Raw genomic sequence first — 22,650 nt, forward strand, 5'->3', positions numbered from 1 at the left:
AATCCCACTGCCAAGGGTAATTTATGTAGAGGCATAAAATGTGCTATCTTACTGAATCTATCCACCACCACCCAGATGACGACCGTGTAGCCTAGAGAAACAGATAGATCCACAGTCCATGGCTAAATGGGACAGGGGTCTAGAGAGAATGGGCAATGGCTGGAGAAATCCTTCGGGAGGAGAGTGTTCAGACCTAGATGCAGCACATACAGTACAGAATGGAAGCCCACTAGACCAGCCTGTTTGGAATTATGAGATTGACTGAGGAGTTCTGGTGGTACGTTGAAGGTGCCGAAGATTGTGCCAACAAGATCTGTGAGGCCATGTAGGGGAATAAGACAGCTACGATTTTAGCTGGGGGCACAATGGGCTCAGTGTCTTTAATGCAAGGATTTTCAGAAATAAAGCTTCTAGAATGTGAATCTGCCTTTTTATTTCTGGAGCCAGGATGAAAAGTTATGATGAAATTGAAATGGGAAACAAAAAGTTCCCACTGAGCCTGTCTGGGATTTAGATGTTTGAGGGCTTGGATATACTCCAGATTTGTGTGGTCAGTGAAGAGTGTCACTGGAACAGTAGAGCCATCTAATAAATGTCTCCATTCCTCCAAGGCTAGCTTGACAGCCAGAAGTTCCCGAATTCCCACATCGTAATTCTGTTCAGGAGGAGAACATTTTTTGGAAAAGAAGGCACAGGGATGTAACTTCCCATCACATGGTAGCCTCTGGGAAAAAATGGCCCCTGCCCCAACATCTGATGCATCTACTTCGATGAAGAATGGAAGAAGAGGATTGGGATGTCTGAGAATTGGAGTGGAAGAAAATGATTATTTCAAGGTCTTGAAGGTTTTCAAGGCGTTTAGGGACCAACAGTTAGGTTTCCCTCCCTTATGGATAAGGGTCAGAATTAATGAACTTTGATGAACTGTCTGTAGTAATTTGGGAAGCCAATTAATCTCTGTATGGACCTTGTACTGATATGAAGAGGCCAATCTTGTATTGCAGAAATCTTTGCAGGATCCATCTCAAAGCCCTTTTGGGAAATTATGTACCTCAAAAAAGGAATCTTGGGAGTTTCAAAGGTGCACTTTTCTAGCTTGGCAAAAAGAGCATTCTTTCTCAACTGGGAGAGGACTTCACGTACTCAGGGGTGCGCCGCCAACAAGGCAAGTTGAGAAACTCGCCTCAGGGGGCACGCCGGAGAGGTTTCCAGGGGTGGCAAAAAGCCGCTCCTGATACCTTTAAGAGCCGAATTTCCGTTTTTTAAACCGGAAATTCGGCTTTACTGATGTGAGAGAGCGCATTAGAGTTCCTGCCTTCCCTCCCGACTGGTAAACCGGGGAGGGGTGCGGCATTGCCGGAACCGCCTCAGGAGGCGTTTTCCCCTGAATTGGCGCTTCACGTACTTGGAGCAGATGTTCCCCCAAAGTCTTGGAAAAGCTTAAAATGTCCAAAAGACTGGAGGAAAGCTTTGGCATCATGAATTCAAGGAGAGTCTTTTCCCACAGGGGAGATGCCCATTCTAGTGCTTTCCCTTCCAGACAGGTAATCACGTACCCCTTAGAGCTTGCGCTGGGGTTGCCAGCGTGAGCACTGAGAGTTTGTCCAGAATGGCTTCCATAGCTTGGCCAAAATGTGACTGTTGGGCCTCATAGGCCTCCATGCGAGAAGCCAATCCACAAAAGGCCCTGCCGAAGTCTGGTTGGGCTTCCTCAGACTTTTGCGGTATCCAAAAGGGTTATAGAAGAAGAATAGTCAAGTCCAGGCAAAGGTCGATTCAGGCAGCAAGGTTCTTAAATGAGATAACAGGCCTAAATCAATAACAGGAATAAGAATAGTAGTAATAAATCACACTCAGTTGAACCTATAAATGGGCAAGGTCTACAAGGTTCTGGCTTCTTTTATAGGTATATTTTCACACAAAACGAGCATGATGATGTCATGTGTCACGTGCTGACGTTGTGCGTTGATGCTGCATTTTTTGACGCACTGGCATCATGCCGTTGTGCCTGTTTGATGCGCTGGTGTTGTGATGCTGTGCACGTTTTGACAAATTGTCATTAGAACATGCCTTGTGGGAGACCTTGGCGCCACCATCTTGCCTCTAGCGTTGGAGAACCAGAACGCTGGTAATGATTCCTCACAATGGCACATTTAACACACAAATCCAAGTGGGTTCATCTGTATAAAGAAACTAAAATTTTGTGATGGATAACCATCACCATTCAGCCAAATATTTTATTTACTCCCTTAAGAATATCATGCACTAAACAATTTAATACACAATCCTGTATAATAAAGACACATATATATATATATATATATATATATATATATATATATATAGTGATTCCCTAAAAGAGCAGGTATGTTATTGTAGGAGATTAGAGAAATCCTTCACCTGTTTTCTGTCTGTGACATCATCCAGCCCAGTTACAGGCTGGTGAGCCATCCGATTGGCTGGGCGGCCAGTGCATCCTTGGGAGAGAGGGTGTGTCTGATTTTGGAGTCAAATGTACAGAGTCTCCAAAAGAGCTTAATACGAGTTCTATGCTACAGTATCCAGCCAGAACCAGTTTTTTTAGACTGTCCAAGCTACTGCATCTCTAGAATACAGAGAGAGTCCATTCCATGCCAAGCTGCTAGAGACTCAGGAGTTGAAAGGTGCCACTGGTGAGATTGATCCTGCCACAGAGTTGCCTGTAATCTCCAGTGTGACTGCCTCTGAGAGCACCCCAGTGAGTGAGCCACCCAATGGAGGATACTGGCAAGGATACAAGTGTGGGGCCCGGTTTGAGGACAGGTCTTGTGAATTCACCTGCTTCATGGGAGTGGCTGCTAAGTTCCAAAGGGAGAGGTAATTTTGGGAAAGGTAGCGCTACTTGGGGTATAAGAGCTCAAGGGACATTCCATTTTAACTGAACTGTGTGATTATTAACCCTTCCAGAGGATTGGGACTTTGATAAGAAAAAGGACTGTGTTGGAGAAACAGGTACCTAATAGTGAGTTAGGTATGTCCCACGTGTCCCCAGTGCAGGAGTGCATTGTGTATTAGTTCTTTCATTACTGTTTTATATAAAGTTTATATTTCTTTCATTGCAAACTTGTGCGTTTTATTTTTCCTAGTGGAACCCCCCTGAGGTGTGCTTCTCAGTGTTCCCTAGGTGGAGGCACTGCCCTGTAAATCTCAGTTTCCAGTACTTTACATATGCAAAACTATGACTCAGGGCCCTGGATTGCCAAGGGTTAATTGCTATTTAAAGAGACACTTACCAAATTAGGGCTATATTATGATATAATAAAATATTTGTCTCTGAGTCTGTAGACATAAGGGCACACCAAAATATTCAATTTTTAAAATGTTTCAAGTAGAGTTGTAACAGCATCAAGTAAAGGTCAATGGGCGGTACATTTTCAAACATACAAAATTAGTAATTATGGATGCAGACATCTCAGGAACAGAATTATATATGGTGCATGAGAGTGTATTAAACATATGGGCCTTTCTATCAATAATTCTGCAAAGCAGTATGCTTTTTTTTTATGCCATTTCAGTGTACTAAAATCCTTGGAACTCACAATTATGTGTAATAGTACCTGGCGGGCAACGTCCCCACTTGTGCACTGGTTGACTGCGCACCTACATGCGTTATGTCATTGTGTTTGGTGCAAAGTTTAAATCTTTAAAAGTGCTCAGTTCCTTTTTTGCATTGCCAAACATAGGTCTATTCAAGATAGTTCCTGGGTGCACTTATTATTGAGTTTTCTGCTCCTTGACTGTTGCCTGTCCTTGACCATTGCTGTATCACTGCCTGAACCAACCTTTGTCTGTTTTCTGACTATGCTTCTAGATCCTGACTCTTTACCACGCGGACTGATTGGCTTTTGAACCTGGTCTGTTTCTTCAACTACGTTCTGCTCTTTCCCCATTACACCAGTCACATGTTCCTGTTCTCTCACTTTAAGACCTGGCGGCATATGAGTAGCAATGTGAAAGGCGGCTGTTATAAACAGAAGCTTCAGCCGTGACATGGACTTTGGGGTCTGTTCTGGGTTTGGGATACTAAACATGATACCTTGACTGTTCTAAGTCTGTTTTTTATCAACACACTAAGTGGCCTGTGACCAAGCTGCTCTCCATCAGCCTAAAAACTTTTATAAATAGAAGGATCAAGGTCGGCTGATCTGAGCATGCTCAGTGTCCTGGACAACTCCTTGATTTTTGCCTTTAGGACCCATTACACATCCACAATAACATTCTATTGACTGATGCAAAATAGCAATGCTAAGGTAAAGAGACCCCCAGTAAAATACAGTGTAACAATGGAAGGATGCATTGTGGGATAATAGTTAATTATACAGAAGCTAGTGCCCAATCTATTCAGCCACTAAAGGTACAAACAGATTGTTCCTGTAATGAGAAGTCTGGCAAAACCCTACTGTGAGTGTAACAATGTGGCCACTGGAGTGCAGAGCTTTTGACATTCCCCAGATCTCTGCTGACAATAGACATAAATCATTATGTAACTCAAACGTATATTATCTCTATGGGTTTAATGGGCTTTACTCCATTATTACCAAGTCTAATTTGTCAGCACTGACCTATTCAAACATTTTTCCTAAACAGCAGCTGCACTGCCATTTGAGGAAACCACAAGATAGGACCCAACATGGAGCAACCTTCTCATTTGATGAAAATGGAGAATATATCACTGGGTTACGGATCTATAAAGGTATCACAGATGCAGATGAAATGAATAACAACTTCTTTGCTGAGTTTTCACCTTGGGCTCCACCAGATCAGCAGCTGAACATCACTTCATCATTAATAAAATGGAAAACAAATAACAATGAAGTAAGAATATTACTCTTTATTCTTTTTTTAATGTTTATTAAACTTTATGGTGCATATTTCTTTATGTATATTAATGTAGGGGTTTATCTTCTAAGGTTAATTGAAATCACTGTGAACTTCTGTGACCATATAAAGGCACAAGGCCAGGCCCAGATTTGTGGTGAGGCCACATAGGCCCGGGAGTAGGGCGGCAAAAAATTAGGGTCAGCATGTCGCCCAGCCGCTGTCTGTGAAACACTGGGGAGCGCAGCTCTTGAGTGCTCCTGTTAAGGTGCGCATGCACGCTCGTAGGGAAAGGTGTAAATGGGCTAGGACCACAAGGCCGGGTGACAGAACCGCTCGGCCTTGCGGTGCCCGCCCACATAATCCGGCGCTGCACAAGGCTGCAGGCTGAATTATACAGGGAACTCTGAGTATCATTCATGTATTATAAGGGATAATGTACCCCCTACTGTAAATGATAAGGATATTAGAAGTCACTGAGGGGTTGTTCTGTGACCATATAAAGACACAAGGCTGCAGGCTGAATTATACAGGGAACTCTGAGTATCATTCATGTATTATAAGGGATAATGTACCCCCTACTGTAAATGATAAGGATATTAGAAGCCTGAGAAACCTGTTATCTAGAAAGTTTTATAGTACCATAAGGTCATCTCCAATGAACGCCATTTTAACCAAATAAGAAGGAGAAAAGAGAAATGTGTAGCACAAAGAATTACACTATTGACAATTTCAGACTAAATTATAGTTTGAGGTTCACTCAACAAGTATAATCATATAATCAGACCTGCACCTGAATAATTATCCCTTGCTCTCTGCCCCCTTCACTTCCATTGCTCACTATAGAAAACTCCAATTCTCACAACTTTCTACACTTTTTTTAATTGTATTTCTAGATCCCAATAGCTCAATGCTCAGCCAATTGTGCCCCTGGACAAAGGAAGGTGCCAATACCTGGAGCCAAAACCTGCTGTTATGATTGTGCCCCTTGTTCCAATGGAGAGATCTCCAACACAACTGGTACAAATATCATTTTTGATAATGTATTTATTTTCTTACCTTAAATGTATGTGAAAGGAATAAATACAGCGCAGAGAAAGAGACAAATAGAAGGTGAAAGCTAAATAGAGACATAAGCACATGGAATGTAGCAACACATTGTTTTTAAACAGAAAATAAAATCCAATTGTAATATTGTCTCTCTCTATTTGCATTTCACAGGTTAACTCTAAACCATGTTCACTAACAAATAATTAATAGTGTACAGCATATTTAATAATATAAAAAGTGTTGACCTTGGAAAACATTAACAATTTAAAAAAAAATTCCAAAAATTCATCAATAATCATACAATAATCATAGATTGGCATAATGCAAGAAATACTTAATAAAGAATAAATGGAGAACGAGACTCTCATATATTTGTTACATAGTTAAGTCGGGTTGAAAAAAAAGTTCAACCCTTCCAAACAGGGTCGATCCTGCGCATATTGCCGCCTGAGACGGGCTTTGTTTTGCCGCCCCCCCCTCCCCACGGTACTCACTTTTCCAGACCAGGACATGGTGGGGGGTCCACGTCACTAATGCAGAGCACACAGTTGTGCGCACTGCACTAGAAGAGCCAACTTTCCGGGTTCAAAACCGGAAATTCGGCTCTTAGTTACCAGGAGCGGCATTTTTGCCACCCCTGGTAACCAGGGGGGCGCTGAAGCCTGAGGCGAGTGCCTCAACTCACCTCATTGGCGGAGAGACCCTGCTTCCAAATGAAACCCTGTGTCTATACATACACACAATCACACCAACCCCTCCATATACTCACAAGCTATATATACCAATATACTGTACTTAGGGGCAGATTTATCAAAGGTTGAGTGATAGAGTGTTTTTTTATCTTGAATGTACTGGAATGAACTTCAATCTCGAATGGTATCTTATTTAAGAAAAAAACTCGAACATTTAAAATTTGAACGAATAGTACAGAACCGAAAAATGGAATTGAATTCAAATGCAATTTTTCAACAACAAAAAATCCCTTAAATGTCAGGAAGGCTATTAACATCTTCAAATGGGTCAACAGACCTCTGCCGTTGAATTACACATGAACTCAGAAGAATTTAGGTGGTGACCAATTAAGTTCAAGTTACTTCCAGGGTCAAAGTATAAGTCTCAAATTAGAATTAGAATTATATGATTATTCCCAACTCAAATTTATGAATTTTGACCAAAAACATAACTCAAAAATTCAAATTTACTTTTCAAACCTTAATAAATCTGCCCCTAAATGTAGATTTTAGAATCATAATAGCCTTGGATATTCTCCTTGTCCAAGAAAACATCCAAGCCCCTCTTAATTTGTTATCAGAATCAGCATCACAACATCATCGGGCAGTGCATTCCCCGACCTCACTGTCCTCACTTTGAAGAATCACCTATGTTTCTTCAAATGAAAGTTATTTTCTTCTTTTTTTTTTGAAGGGGAGGCCTCTGGAGCGGTGATCCTCTTTATGTGAAAAAAGGTCCCCCACTATCTGTCTATAATTTATTCTAATGTACTTGTAAAGTATAATCATGTCCCCTCACAAGTTTCTATTTTCCAGATACAAAAGCCCCAACCTTGTCAGTCTCCCCTTATACTTTAAATCTTCCCTCCCTCTAACCAGTTTGGTTGCACTTAGTCTCTGCACTCTCTCCAGCTCATTTATATCCCTCCTAAGAACTGGAGCACAAAACTGCACTGCATACTCCAAAATAGAAACAGTACTTTCAATGCCCTCCTCCACGTCATTAATAAACAATTAATAAACAAGTTGAAAAGCAAGGGACGTAGAACAGAGCTCTGCAGTACTCCACTAACAACACTGGTACAATTAGAAAATGTTCCTTTAAATATCACTCTGTGCAATCTATCGTTCAGATCAATTCTCTATCCATGTACAAATGCTATGTTCCAGGTCAAAATTACTTAATTTAAACAGTAACCTTCTGTGTGGTACTGTATCAAATGCTTTAGCTGAGGCTAAGTAAATCACATCCACTGCCATCCGAGAGTCAAGGTGTCTGCTCACCTTCTCATAAAAAGAAATTAAATTAGTCTGGCAAGATCTATTACGCTTAAAGCCATGCTGGCACAAACTCATAGGATTATTAATGCAATGAAGTCAAGTATCCCTTAATATCCCTTCTAAAATCTTTACTACCAATGATGTCAGACTAACTGGCTTAAAGTTTTGAGGCTGAGAACGGGGTCCCTTTTGAATAGCGTCACCACGTTAGCTAATCGCCAGTCTCTCGGCATCATGCCAGACCTCAGTGAATCCTGAAAAAGTAAAGAGGTTTGACAATCACAGAGCTAAGCTTGTTTAGTACTCTGCAATGAATACCGTCCTGTCCCAGACATTTGTTTATCTTTACATGTTCTCCTGTGTGAACCATGCATCGTTTGTTGAATTTATAGACTTAGGACTATTAAGAAGGAAACCTATATTACTTGTTTCCTCATTTGTGTTGACAGATGAAAAATAACAGTTCAAAATCTCTGCTTTATCTCTGTTCTCATTAACACACCTCCCTTTGACAACAATGGTCCCACCCTATCCTGCTTAATTTTTTTTACTATTCACATATTTAAAAAAATATTTTGAGTGATCTTTTTGCATGGTTTATTGGCCTCCTTAAAACTGACAAATGTTTCAGTTGTTCTGGCTAACACGAAAGCATTAAAAGCACATTTTTTATTACCAACCTAATTATTATGTCAAAATACAAAGGTATTGCTTTGCAACAATGTTCCTTACTTACAAGGGAAATTTTCTACACTAGTTTCCCCATAATTCATTATGTATGAATACAAGTGCAAACTATTCTAATTTGCTGGTTGCTATAGAGTGGCAAAGAGGGTGTCAAAACCGCTCACATGACAGTATCATTTATCTATCAGTTGGAGACTGTATCTAAAGGCTTTATATTCTCACACATACATCTCCCCTTAAGACCACTCCCCATATAAATTACTCTGAGGTGCCTCATAAACCTTGATTTCTACCCCCCTTACAATCCATTGCCATTTAGGGGCTCCTCAACTATTTGGATAATTGGTCTTTCCTCAAACAATGAAACTTAGAGTTTATCTTTCTGGTAGAGAATCAATTATGTTGTTTGTGAGAAATACTCATGTAAACCCAGTGTTGGTAAAGTCACTAATTATCTGGGCAAGAGCTGATACATAATGGCTGCCTGTAGTACTGTTCCCCCACTCCAATTGGTTTTTAATTGGTAAAACCAAATCACCTGATCAACACTGCAGAGTTATGTATTTTCCTGGCAATTCTCATTAACCCTGTCATCTTTCTCAAAGTCCAGAATTTACATACAACCTGATATGTTTTCTTAATTTATATTATATATTTTCTTTTATTGTAATGAGATTCCATAAAGACTCCCCCACCCCCTCATTTTCAGACAGTGAAAACTGCTTCCAATGCCCAGACATGGAATGGCCAAACAAGAAGAGGATTCAGTGTATTCCCATGATGGAAGATTTTCTAACATACAGTGATGATGTCCTTTCACTACTTTTTTATCCATCCTAGTCCTGTTTTCCTTATTACTGAGACAATTTTCGGAGTGTTTATAAAATATAGTGATACCCCCATTGTGAGGGCCAACAACAGGAGCCTGAGTTTCCTCCTCCTTGGTCTCCATCAAGCTGAGCTTCCTCAGTGTGTTTCTGTTCCTCGGTCGCCCTGTGGATATAACCTGCATGCTGCGTATCATCACTTTTGGAATCACCTACTCCATAGCTGTCTCTTCTCTCCTGGCCAAGACTATCATGGTTTGTGAGGCCAAGTACATCACTTTCAGCATGTTGCTCTTCTGCAGTGTTTGGATCACAATGATCCCGGCCTATCTGAGCACCAAAGGCAAAAACACTGTGTGTGTGGAGATATTTGCCATACTCACCTCAAGTGCTGGACTTTTAGCCTCTATATTTCTACCCAAATGTTACATCATCATATTGAGACCTGATATTAACACTAAATCACAGTTACTGAGAAATGAAGCTTTATGATCTATAGTTGATCTGTGTAATGAACCTTAGAAGTGTCATCATTGAGTATCGGTAAAATGGTTCCCAGTGGCCACTGTCAGAGACTCTATGATACACAGCACTAAGGTGTTAAGTGAATGCTATTTTATTGTTACTTATATAGAAACTCACTTTTAAATACCTGCTTACAGTATATACTTAGCTGTTATTGATACATACTGATTATAACAACAACCACACCATATAGTGTGATCATAATAAGGAGTAACTTTAGTATCTTTCTTAGGGAAGGGTTAACATGCACCGATAATATAAAGGTGTTAATTATCATAGAAATTAATTTAAAAAGAATTTGAACCCAATAACTAAAACATGTTCTAGAAAGATTAGAAAAGTCATTTATTATTCCACGTGGGAACAAGTACTGGAGCAGTAATGGGAGCCAAAGTGGTACTTAGTACTGACCTACCAATCGCTTGTGTCCCAGGAAATGATGCTGCCGCCACCCTTCATGGATCCCACATTGGGTGCTGGGTGCAGAGTGTAACACCAGGGAACACAGGCCAGATTTATACTGTGGGTACAAGACAAGTTTGGGTTAACCATAAAGAATATACACATTGGTTCATAAGATTTACTGTGGCCAAAGATAAATATTGAAATGCACCAAATGCTCATTTATCTGACCATATATGGTGCAGACCTTATTAAAGAGGAACTATTGCAAAATGAAAATTTGATATAAGCTTAATCAGACTGAAATAAGAAACTTTCTGAATACAATCAATTAAATATTCTTTAGTGTTTCTGAAATAATCAAGTTTACCTTCACTATTCCTCTCTTAGCATCTGTTTCTCTTCATTCTCTCTTCATGCAGCAGTTGGATGTCAGATATTCACTGACAGTTAGATCCAATATATCTTATAGGGTGGCTCCTTTCCCAGCAGATGTATTAGAGGTCACTCAAATAACTGATTCCAGTACAAACAAAATCTAACAAAATAACTGCCTTTTGCACAAATTCTGCATGTAGAGAGACATGATGTCTGGTGAGTTTAATAGAGTGAGCTCTAATACAAAAGGAGGCAAAAGGAGCCCCCCTATAAGATATATTGGATGAAATAACATCTGCTATAGAAGCTGATAGAGCAAGACTGATAAATAATCACAATCAGAATATGCAGACTGTACTGGTTCCTTTATTCCCATGTAATCTAATGTGGATTTTATAGTTTTTTTGCATTATCTAATAAAACGTTTCCCCAGTACTCCAGAGCCAACGGTGTCATTAATATGCAAAATAATCCTCCAATGAGAATCCCAGCTGTATAAATCAGGTTGTTTGTTCCTGAGTTGGAAGCTTTAAGCCCAGTTTCCCAGCACTGAACAAGGCTGTCCTTTATCCCCATGTCTCATTCCAGTGTCATATAATAACCTTAAAATTGCACAATTATCTCTGTATGTAAGATAAGAGCAAGATGGCTGACATAGTGTTGGGAATCTAATTTTCTTGCATCTATAATTAAGTTTCTACAATATCTATAGATCACTAGGGAGATTCAGAAAATATTCCCTGGAGGGATTCCCATAAATGATACTGAGCAGATACATCCCCAGGACATAGAGACACAGGTGTATCAAGGTTACAGGTACATATAAACCAGTGCTGCCTGTTATATACATTCATTACTGTATTCCATAAATACTGTATGTTAAAACTGTGATGAACCACAAACAATCAACAGGTTAAGTTGAAGGTATTTATTTAGATTCATTTGAGCATTGTCTAAAAAAGTATTTGTGGGAGGATGGCAGTCATATGTTAAAATGATTAATAGATAAATAATAATATAAATAAAAAATAAATATAATATTATTAGTAAAGATGAATAAATGCCAGCATTTTGCTGCTTACATGTGACATTTTTGTTGGAATACAGGATATGATGTCACTGGATGTAGCTTCATTGTATCAATTTGCAAGTCAGAAAATGGCGAAAAAGACTTTGTCAAAAAAGGGTAAAGACTGGAAACTTGGGGGCGTGGTTACCTACCTGATGTGAGCAGTCGCATATCTGGCGAGCTCCGTCCCTTGACTGCGTAACTATCCTGATACAGGTCGGTAGACCCTTTATTACCCTGCAACGTGGATCACATTTGGGATCCCCTTCCACCACGCCACTTAATGGGGCAAAATCGGGCGCAAAAAAGGGCGTCGGAAGCAGCCGCAAAGCTGGGGAAGTATGCCCGGGAAGGCCGGGAAGGCGCCTCCACCTCAGGGCCTAGCTCTCCGACTACCGCATCAGATCCGAATTCCCAGGAGCTGGCCGAACCATCGTTGAGGGATGTTCTGGAGGAGATTCGCTCAACTTTAGACACCTGTGCCTCACTCATCAGTGCTAAAACAGACGAAATTAAAGTCGACCTCTCCATTATAAGGCACGACATGCAGAAAATGCGTGAGCGGCAATGGCGGCTGAGCAGCGGATAAGCAACCTAGAGGACTCCTGTCTTCCCCTACAGGGTAACATACAAGATCTACAGAAATCCCTGCAAATGGCCCAACAAAAAGCGGATGATTTGGAAAATAGGATCCGCAGGAATAACCTAAGATTTGTAGGCTTTCCTGAGAATGCGGAGGGTGATGCCCCTGAACTGTTCCTGGAAGAATGGCTGCGTGTTACCTTTGGGCCACAATCCCTCTCTCAGGCCTTCACGATCGAAAGAGCTCACAGAGTTCCCACTAGACATGGTCCTCCTGGAACTCCTGCTAGGCCACTCATTGCCCGGCTCTTGAATGCCCGTGACCGTGATGGTTTGCTAAAGCTGGCTAGGCAGAAGGGTTCGATTACTTTCCAGGACAGTACAATTTCTATATATGCCGACTTCTCGGCCGAAGTACAAAAGCAAAGGGCCCAGTTCATCGACTGCAAGAAACGCATGCGACAGAAAAATATACAGTACGCAATGCTATATCCCGCCAGGATGAGAGTGATATCAGAAGGCTCCACTCACTTCTTTACTTCGCCCAAAGATTTGGGAGACTGGCTGGACTGTAGACCCAGTCAAGGGGACGGCATAGAACATAGAACACCCTGAGTGCTGACAACGCATCTGACATATCACTAAGTGTCTCAGAAAAGTGCTGAGTACGGTATGCAGAGTGAGTCTTAATGGCGCCTCAGGTATGCTAGATCAGATAACTATGCATTTTTGTTCACATTAATAATAATTTTTTTGATTGTCTTGAGACAATTGGACATTGAGTTGGACGTTTATATGGACTTTTTTTCCTTTTTTCCTTTTCTCCTTTTTAGTCGTTATTTTTGTCACTGGACTGTTACAAATTTTCACTGATTGTATATAACATCCCTGTGATGTCACGAGGAGAGGGTGGGGCATGGACTCACACACCCCTTGCTCTCACTTTAAAAGGAATGGTCATCATGTAACACATGGCTTGATAAAGGGCCTGGTAGGCCCGAAACGTTGCCTAATTGTATGATGTGGGCTTAATAAATTTTGGTACCACTTTTTGCAACTTGAACACAGTGTGCTGCTGGTTCCTTTCTACATGTTATTATGACCCAGTGACAGGAGTGGGTCCACCAGTTACAGCACCTGACACTACAAGAAGTGTGAAACAGCAAGGTGAGCGCTCCACGTTTACAGAGATATACATTTTTCCTGTCAGGAGTTGACTTTGCTCCCTTGCAAGTGTAATATTTTCAAATGGTTTCAATGTCGCAACCCAGCCCTATACTACAGGACATCTCTACCTTTGCCTATTCAGAGGCGGATGCAATCCGAATTATCGGCGGAGAACATGGCAGTAGTGCCTTTCTAACAATACCAACAGGAGAAAATCTAACACGTGAACTAGAGAGAGAAAAGAAAAGACTTGTGGGCCTAGAATTACACTCAGTGACACTTGCAGAATATTATCGGCAGAAGAGGATTCCCCGTGGGCTACGTGTGAACCTGAAACCCACCATTTTTTCAGATGATATTGAGTTCACGAAACGCTACGAACAGATCATAAATAAATGTTCCTTTGACATTGTCTTATTGAACATAGAATTTCTTCAAACTAAAATACCGGAAGTACAATCCCAGATCAGGGATATGAACAAAAACTAAAGGACTCAACCGATGCAGAGAATTTGAAAAATCTACATACCCGGGTTGATGAGGTGATTAGCAGGCACCGGAAAGTGATTGAGGACAGGAAACGCATCAAGTTCCAGCGCGACGCAGAGGACTATCGAACAGGACAGATTTATCGGTGGAGGAACACGGAGAAAGGATCTCCTACTCAAGCACCGCGAGGATACATCAGGGACTACAGACGGGAGAGAACAGGAAGTTCACGCCAAATCCCGCGCGAGTACGGAACAGAACCTGAGAGACGGGGCAGCGCCTAGAATACCAGCGGAAACAAGGAGTAAGATTCGTAGAGGAGAGCACATCAGATAACACGGCCTCCACGTCCTCCTCATCCTCTTTTTTAGATTCACGGATTCCGGAACCCGCAAGGGCAGACGGAGGTGCAGGAGAGGCAACAGAAAAAAGCCACCACACCAAGGGCTCCCAACACGGCCTGTGTTCCCAGGAACGGAAACAGCTTCCGCCGAGGTTTGCGAAGCAGGACAAACGCAAACAACGTTAGTATATAACATTTCTAACTATATACTTACTCAGCAGCAGTTAATGATTTTACAAAGAGGTCTTTCCTTCTGTCCCACTTATTGTTGTGATACATTTAACCTGGATATTGAATTACAAAGGTTTTTTCGTAGCCTAAGGTTAAAAAGCTTCTTTTGCCAAAATGCCTGATACAATGTTGCCAATTTGTAATGATGTTACACCTGATCCTACATGTATCACTCTTAATGCTACAGGGTTACGTAATAAGAGTACTTTTACACCATCATCACCTGATAATGTAGTAGAAGCTTATGTGAAAATGGTTACAAATGATGTTAACAAGCTTAAGCAGAAGGCTATCCGTAATCCCTGGTTCGGGCATGAATCAAATTTAAACTATCGAGAAAGGTCATGTCTAGCAGAATTGTTACACAATGACAATATTATAATCAAACCAGCGGATAAGGGAGGTGCATTGGTGGTCATGAACAAGGATTTTTATATTGAGGAGATTCACTCACAGTTGGCACATACTGAGATTTATAAGAAAGTAAATACCAATCCACTTACCTCAATTCAACAGTGTATATTGGATAAGGTATACAATGCCCTGGAGGATAACATAATTGACGAGGACCTTAAGGAATTTTTGATTAAGAAACACCCTATTACACCAGTGCTATATACACTGCCAAAGGTACATAAAAACCTTGAGAAACCCCCTGGCAGGCCAATAGTAGCAGGGACAGATTCTGTATTAAGTCCTCTGGCTATATTTTTGGATAAGTTACTAACAACCACTGGCACAAAGCACTAAATCCTTTGTAAAAGATACCACACACCTACTCAATATTCTAAATACACTGCACCTCCCAGATCATGACATTTTATTGGCAAGTTTTGATGTAACCAGTCTGTATACGTCTATTTCACATGAGTCTGGACTCCTTGCCACACGTTATCATTTAGACAAGACTGAGTATACAACAACACAGAAACAATTCTTGTTAGATCTACTTGAGATCGTATTACACCAAAACTATTTCTTGTTTGGTGATTCTTATTACATTCAACAGAGGGGCACTGCCATGGGCAGTAATGTTGCCCCTACCTACGCCAATCTCTATATGGCTTTCTTGAAGAAACTATTGTATATGAGAATTCACTCTTTCAAGAACATTGTCTTCTATATATACGCTATATAGACGACCTGCTGGTCATCTGGGATGGTCCATTGGATAATCTCACTACTTTTCACACTTTCCTCAATAATATGGAGGATACCATCAAATTTACCAGTATATATGATAACACCACCATAAATTTTCTTGATGTACAACTAACAAGAGTGGGGACACAACTCAAGACCAGTCTGTTTAGAAAAACAACTGATAAAAACAGTTTATTGCACTATACCAGTTTTCATCCTAAACCCCTAAGGGATTCATTACCATTGACCCAATTCACAAGGTTGAAACGTATAGTTAATAATGATACTGATTTACAGAAGGAAACGGTTTGAAATGACGTTGCGTTTCAGTGAGAGAGGCTATCCCCGAGAAGTACTTGATACAAGTCAGAGAAAAATGCTAGATAAAAGTAGAGAGGAGTTATTAGCCCCTACTAAAAGAGACGCCCGGAAGGGAGACAGGCTGATGTTTGTGAGTAAGTTCACTACTGCTAGCCGGCATGTAGGCAATATTATCCGCCGACATTGGCATATTTTACAATCATGCCACGAGAATATACCGGCTTTCCAACAGGTACCGATGCTAGCGTACAAACGGGGAAGGAACCTAAAGGACCAATTGGTGAAAGCGGATATTGGTGGAAAAACCCCCTGTAAACAGTTGTTTTTGCAAAATCCAAAATATGGTACCTTTCCCTGTTTGCACTGTACCCAGTGTAATTCGGTTACAAAGGGCAATGTCTTCTATCATCCACATAGAGGGAACAAATATGAGATAAAGAAATACTTCACCTGTGAGTCTTCATTTGTAATTTATCTGTTGAAATGCCCGTGTGGCTTACTATATGTGGGCGAAACTACACAAAAGATACGGGATCGTATCTCTAAACATAAGTCAACAATTCGCAGAGCTTTAACCGCATTGCCAGTCCCTGCACACTTTCAAACAGCCAGACATTCTGTGAGTCAACTTAAATTTCAGGTTATTGACTCTGTGGAAATACCAAGGAGAAGGGTGGATAGACTCCTAATGCTTAAGAAACTGGAAATGAAATGGATTCATAAATTGGACACAATCTGGCCCCGAGGTCTGAACAGGGAATACACCCCTGCAAGCTTTATTTTTTAGGTAATTACGTTGATCCTGTATAGACATACAATGATGTTACATATTACATATTATAAATTTGTCTAATCAAATGTTTTTAACCATATTCTCTTTTTTATCTAAGGTTATTAAAGATCGGCATAGAACACCCTGAGTGCTGACAACGCATCTGACATATCACTAAGTGTCTCAGAAAAGTGCTGAGTACGGTATGCAGAGTGAGTCTTAATGGGCGCCTCAGGTATGCTAGATCAGATAACTATGCATTTTTGTTCACATTAATAATAATTTTTTTGATTGTCTTGAGACAATTGGACATTGAGTTGGACGTTTATATGGACTTTTTTTCCTTTTTTCCTTTTTTCCTTTTCTCCTTTTTAGTCGTTATTTTTGTCACTGGACTGTTACAAATTTTCACTGATTGTATATAACATCCCTGTGATGTCACGAGGAGAGGGTGGGGCATGGACTCACACACCCCTTGCTCTCACTTTAAAAGGAATGGTCATCATGTAACACATGGCTTGATAAAGGGCCTGGTAGGCCCGAAACGTTGCCTAATTGTATGATGTGGGCTTAATAAATTTTGGTACACTTTTTGCAACTTGAACACAGTGTGCTGCTGGTTCCTTTCTACAGGATCGGCGACAACGGCAGCAGTAAGAATTTACCTTCGGCTTTCTATCCTGCCTACATGATATTTGCTCCTGATGTCATTTTATTTTCTGGAACAGCATACTCCTGGAATTCGCAAGATTGTTTTTTTTTGTTTTTTCTTCTCTCTCTCTGTGCTGCGCCAGGCCTGTCGATGGTGTATCGATGGTGTATATCCTCCTGCAGTTGGTACCTGTTTTCCCTTGCTGTATTCGGAGTGCCAAGTTTCACCAGTTCAATAACATTCACTACGTACCAATGGATATCAGTTTTCTTCTATATGTTTCATAAGTAATACGCTCTAGAACATTACCTCATGCTGTACAAGTTGGTTTCTACATTGCTTCAAGGATTTTTATTCCTGTTGGCATTTCCTTTTCTTGATCAACATACTTCTGATGTCCTAGGACTGTACTCGGTTCACTTGTCAGGTACTGCATGTTCCTAATTCTATTCAAGGAAGGGTTTTTTTAAAAAAATTTTTGATCCCTAATCAGGATGACCGTCCTACTGTTCCTTGCAGTTTTCTTTTTTACTGTGCATGGCAGGCCACGTTTCATCTGTGTTCTGGTGCCTGCCAAGTCCAAGTGGGTAAGAAGTTCCTATTGCACGGGACTTATGTCACTTTGACTGAAATGTTATTCTTAATTCTATCGTCTGTAAAAACCTGTTAACTTCACACTATATGTTGGGGGACGGAGGGAGGCCACAGCAACTGGCCTCATTTGTGCGCATTTCTCACAGCTCGGATTGAGCGGTTGTGCTAACACCCCCACAAATCTATTGTTATCTGTTATGGGTTCATTTCTACTTAAAGTTGGGCACCAAAGTAGAAGGGGTGGGTGTAGGATGGGAATGTTTATTCGGTTTGATGCTTTATTTGTTCAACTCAGGTGTTTAATTTTCAATATGTTGACTGTCAAATTGCACGTGCTTCCCCAATGGTTTTGGAATCCCCCATGACTCTCAAATTGTTAAGATGGAATGTCCGTGGCCTTAACAACCCTATAAAGCGTAGACTAGTGCTCAACTATGTGAAACAAAGGGGGGCGGATGTCATACTTCTACAGGAGACCCATTTGGAGGGTAGGAGAATACTAGGACTCAAAAAGCCTTGGGTAGGATGGCATTATCATGCTACATACAGCTCCTTTTCATCAGGTGTTGCTACCCTGATTTCCAAGCAGGTACCCTTCCAACTTCTATCGCTAAAATCAGACCCTAGGGGTAGATTTATTTTTGTACATGCAAATGTTCATCATAAAGAATTTGTGATTGCTAATTTATATATCCCTCCGCCGTATGACTCATCATGTATTTCCCAACTTACACAATTCATAGCTCAATTTCCCCATGCCAGAGTGATAGCCGCTGGGGACTTCAACACCTTGATGGACCCGGCCTTGGATAGACTGCGTACTCGTCCTAGTGACATTACAGACTCTCAATCCAACCTAGCCTCACTTACTAGCAATGTGGACCTTGTCGAAGCCTGGAGATTCCTACACCCTGGTCTTAGACAGAACTTGTGCTTCTCGTTGTCCCATTCAGTGCTCTCCAGGATAGACTTAGCATTTGTCAATGACAAGGCCCTCTCTGACTTACATTTAGTGGAGTACCTACCTAGGGGTATCACTGATCATGCCCCCCTAGAGATACAACTGACTCTACCGAGTACCCAGATTAGACCTCGCTGGTCTTTACATCCTCTGTGGCTAACAATCCTTAATAATGACAAGGAACATGCAGCCACTATACAAGAATTGTTTCAGTTAAATCAAGGCTCCGCTGACATTAATATTGTTTGGGACTCATTTAAAGTCTATCTTAGGGGGGTACTTGAACAAAGAAATCTCCTCATACAAAAAGCAATCCAGACAAGCCCAGCAGGCATTGGAGGGTGAAGTCAAGCGCTTAGAAAACGCTCTCTCAGATAACCCTTCCCCAGATTTGGTGGCCCAATTGAAGCTAGCCCAGGGAAACTATGCAAAGGCAATGTGGGAAAAATCCCAATATAAGCACTTGTTTGCCAAAGCCCGTATCTTAGAACAAGGTGAGCGGGCAGGCAGGATTCTGGCCCTGCTCAGTAGAGCGCAGACTACTCCCCCCATGATAGCTAAACTCTAACGAGCTGACTCGGTAATTACCACAGACCCCACTGAAATTAATCAAATCATGACAACTTTTTACACAGATCTCTATAGTTCTAAACTGGAGCGCAGGGATGAGGTGCTGAATCAATTTCTCGATGGTTTGAGGTTTCCTACCCTAACTGAAGAATTTAAACAGTTCTTAGACCAACCTTTGTCAATAATTGAAATCCAGGAGGCAATTGACTCTTTCCCTGCAGGTAAAGCTGCGGGCTCTGAAAAACATGCCCCTTTACTAGCCCCAAAACTTTTAGAATCCTTTAACAACTCCTTCAACATCCAAAGGCTTCCTGCCTCAATGGCAACGATAGTACTTTTACCCAAACCTGGCAAAGACTTAACATCCCCGGAGGCCTATAGGCCAATATCGCTTTTGACAACAGATGTTAAAATCCTGGCGAAGGTTCTAGCCAGACGACTAAACAAAGTAATAACCCACATAATCACTGAGGACCAAACTGGTTTATCCCTCAAAATCCACCGCGCACAATATTAGAAGGCTGATGCTCAACTTATCTGTGGACCACTGTAATCGGGGTCAGAGAGTAGTTGCTGCTTTGGACATAGCCAAAGCTTTCGATACAGTTGAATGGGCGTACCTGTGGCGTGTCCTCAAAGCATTTGGTGTTGGCCCTCACTTCACCTCGCTAGTTCAACTTCTCTATAAGACCCCGGTGGCATCCCTAAGGCTCAATGCCTCACAAACTGAGAAATTTACCTTAGCTAGGGGTACGCGCCAGGGGTGTCCACTGTCCCACTTGTTGTTCACCATGGCCATCGAGCCTCTAGCATTAGCAATTAAACAAAATCCATGTATTATTGGCCTACGACTGGCAAACAGAGAAGAAAAGGTACAAATGTATGCAGACGACACTTTAGTGTATTTAGGGGACACACACAATTCACGGAACTTCTGACGTTAACGGCCGACTTTGGACGAATTTCGGCCTCAAAATCAACCCCTCCAAATCCACTCTTTTTCCAATTGACCCCTTAACTGGTCCCCTGAACCCGGATTGCGCAAAACTACATTTGGTTGATAAATTTACATATTTGGGAATTCACATTGCTACCCCTATATCCTCCTATTATACTCTTAACATTGCGCCTTTACTCTACTGGGCTCAAGCCAAGTTCCAGGCATGGGAACTTCTCCCTTTGGGTCCGACTGGGCTCATACAACTTACAAAGATGGTGATTGCCCCGAAAATTCTTTATGTACTGTGGCATGCGCCTATTAAGATTCAAGCCCCCTTTTTTGCCCACTTAGCATCCCTCTTTCGGCAATTTATTTGGGGGAAAAACAGATGCAGACTGTCCATAAAAACGCTGCAGAGACCCAAAACTAATGGGGGCATGGCCCTCCCAGACATGCATCTGTATTACCTCACAGCCCAACTCTCACAAATCCGTACTCTGAAAAGTGCTCTGCCTGAGGACGCTCTAGTTCAGCTGTGGCAGTGTTTATTAAATACTGATCTCTCTCCATTCTATGCCATTATGGCCCTAAACCTGTATAAGACAAAGCAGTTGGTGAGTAACTGCTTCCTGGTGGAATCCCAAAAACTCTGTTTGCAATGGTCTCTCCAACTGGTCCAACCAGTAGTACTAGAACTGCAAACCCCTTTATGGTATAACTGTAAACTGGCTCCTCTAGATAAGCTGTCCTCTCCAAAGGAGTGGATCCAGGCAGGGATATGGTCTATAGGCCAGGTTTGGTCCGATAACGGCATTTAATGAGTTAAGGCAAACCTATTCATTGCCCAATTCTCAATGGCTAATATACCACAAAGTGGGAGCTGCACTTTATAGACTGAATAAATCCAAGTGTCTGCAGTTTGGTACCTCCTCCATAATGGAACAATTGATATCAGAGAATTCCTGGCACTCTATCACTCATTTCTACAAAGAACTACAAAATTTGGTTTTAGGGAAAAACTCAATAAAAGCAAGGGCGCACTGGGAACACTCCATTGACTATATAACTGACGATCAGTGGGCCCAGGTGTTGTTAACCCCACTGTCTATTTCACCCATATACAGTATAAGTATAGCATTTTGCAACTGTACTTGATACATAGGGCGTATTATACAAGATCTCGGCTGCACAAAATCCACCCTGATATTGCGGATACTTGTGTTAGGTGCAATGCAGCGGAGGGAACTTTACTGCACACGTTCTGGTCCTGCCCTGTATTAAATGACTATTGGGCCAGGATACAAAAACGTATTACCACCATCCTAGGCTTTGAGATTCCACTTAATCCCAAGTGGTATATCTTAGGTATGGACCCACCCAATCAGCTGACTCGCCCTGCAAAAAAAATACTTCATAAAATTCTATTTCAAGCGCGTAGACTCATAGCTCAAGTATGGAAATCTCAACTCCCCCCTCTATATGCGGATTGGGAAAAATCGGTTCAAAACATGTGGAATGTGGAACAACTAATTGCTAGGCGTAACAATAACTCTGACCAATGTATGAAAATATGGCAGCTGTGGATTCTGGAGAATAAAGTAGAAATTCTTATGTTTACTGTATGTTCAGAGAAATGGAGAACTTGTTTTTTGAAACGATTTGTCACTGTTACTCTTTATGACCTGTCAACATTTGTATGATACGTGAAAGGTTTAATATACCTGTGTGTGTAATTTCTTTTTACTATACCAAATAAAAATCTCACCTGAGTAAAAAAAAAAAAAAAGACTGGAAACTTTCCGATTTTTCACATGGTAACTTGAGGAAAAACACACCTGGCCAAATGGTACAAATGTTTCCAGTAATAAGGTATTTCACCAACACAGTATATTACTTGACCTTTAGTCAATTGGTGATTTTGTCAAAAACACACAATTTGCTCTTTAGTAAATTTGCCAAATGTCTCTCAATGTATTTAGTAGCCTATGAAACCTTTCTCCACTGATGTTAATAATGTCACATTCAGTCCTGACATATTAAAGTTTGGAATTAGAATGTGATACAGTTCAAAAATAAAT

General features: G+C 41.1%; 1 protein-coding gene across 1 annotated transcript; it reads left to right on the top strand.

Moving 5' to 3' along the window:
* The first annotated feature begins 3,888 nt into the window (after positions 1–3,888).
* Positions 3,889–17,054, top strand: LOC121401520 (taste receptor type 1 member 2-like). Its single transcript, XM_041586587.1, has 3 exons — positions 3,889–4,854; positions 5,754–5,877; positions 16,974–17,054. Exons 1-3 carry the CDS (start codon positions 4,453–4,455, stop codon positions 16,979–16,981), a joined length of 534 nt encoding a protein of 177 aa, XP_041442521.1. The 5' UTR covers positions 3,889–4,452; the 3' UTR covers positions 16,982–17,054.
* Positions 17,055–22,650: the final 5,596 nt, after the last annotated feature.

The sequence above is a fragment of the Xenopus laevis genome, chromosome 1L, assembly GCF_017654675.1.
Source record: "Xenopus laevis strain J_2021 chromosome 1L, Xenopus_laevis_v10.1, whole genome shotgun sequence".
Taxonomy (NCBI): domain Eukaryota; kingdom Metazoa; phylum Chordata; class Amphibia; order Anura; family Pipidae; genus Xenopus; species Xenopus laevis.

What these genes read in the sequence shown, in the direction of transcription:
- LOC121401520 (XM_041586587.1), top strand. Translation starts at nt 4,453, where the DNA reads ATGTGGCCACTGGAGTGCAGAGCTTTTGACATTCCCCAGATCTCTGCT. An exon ending in GGAAAACAAATAACAATGAA is followed by an intron (nt 4,855 to 5,753) that starts GTAAGAATATTA and finishes TTGTATTTCTAG; the next exon opens with ATCCCAATAGCTCAATGCTC.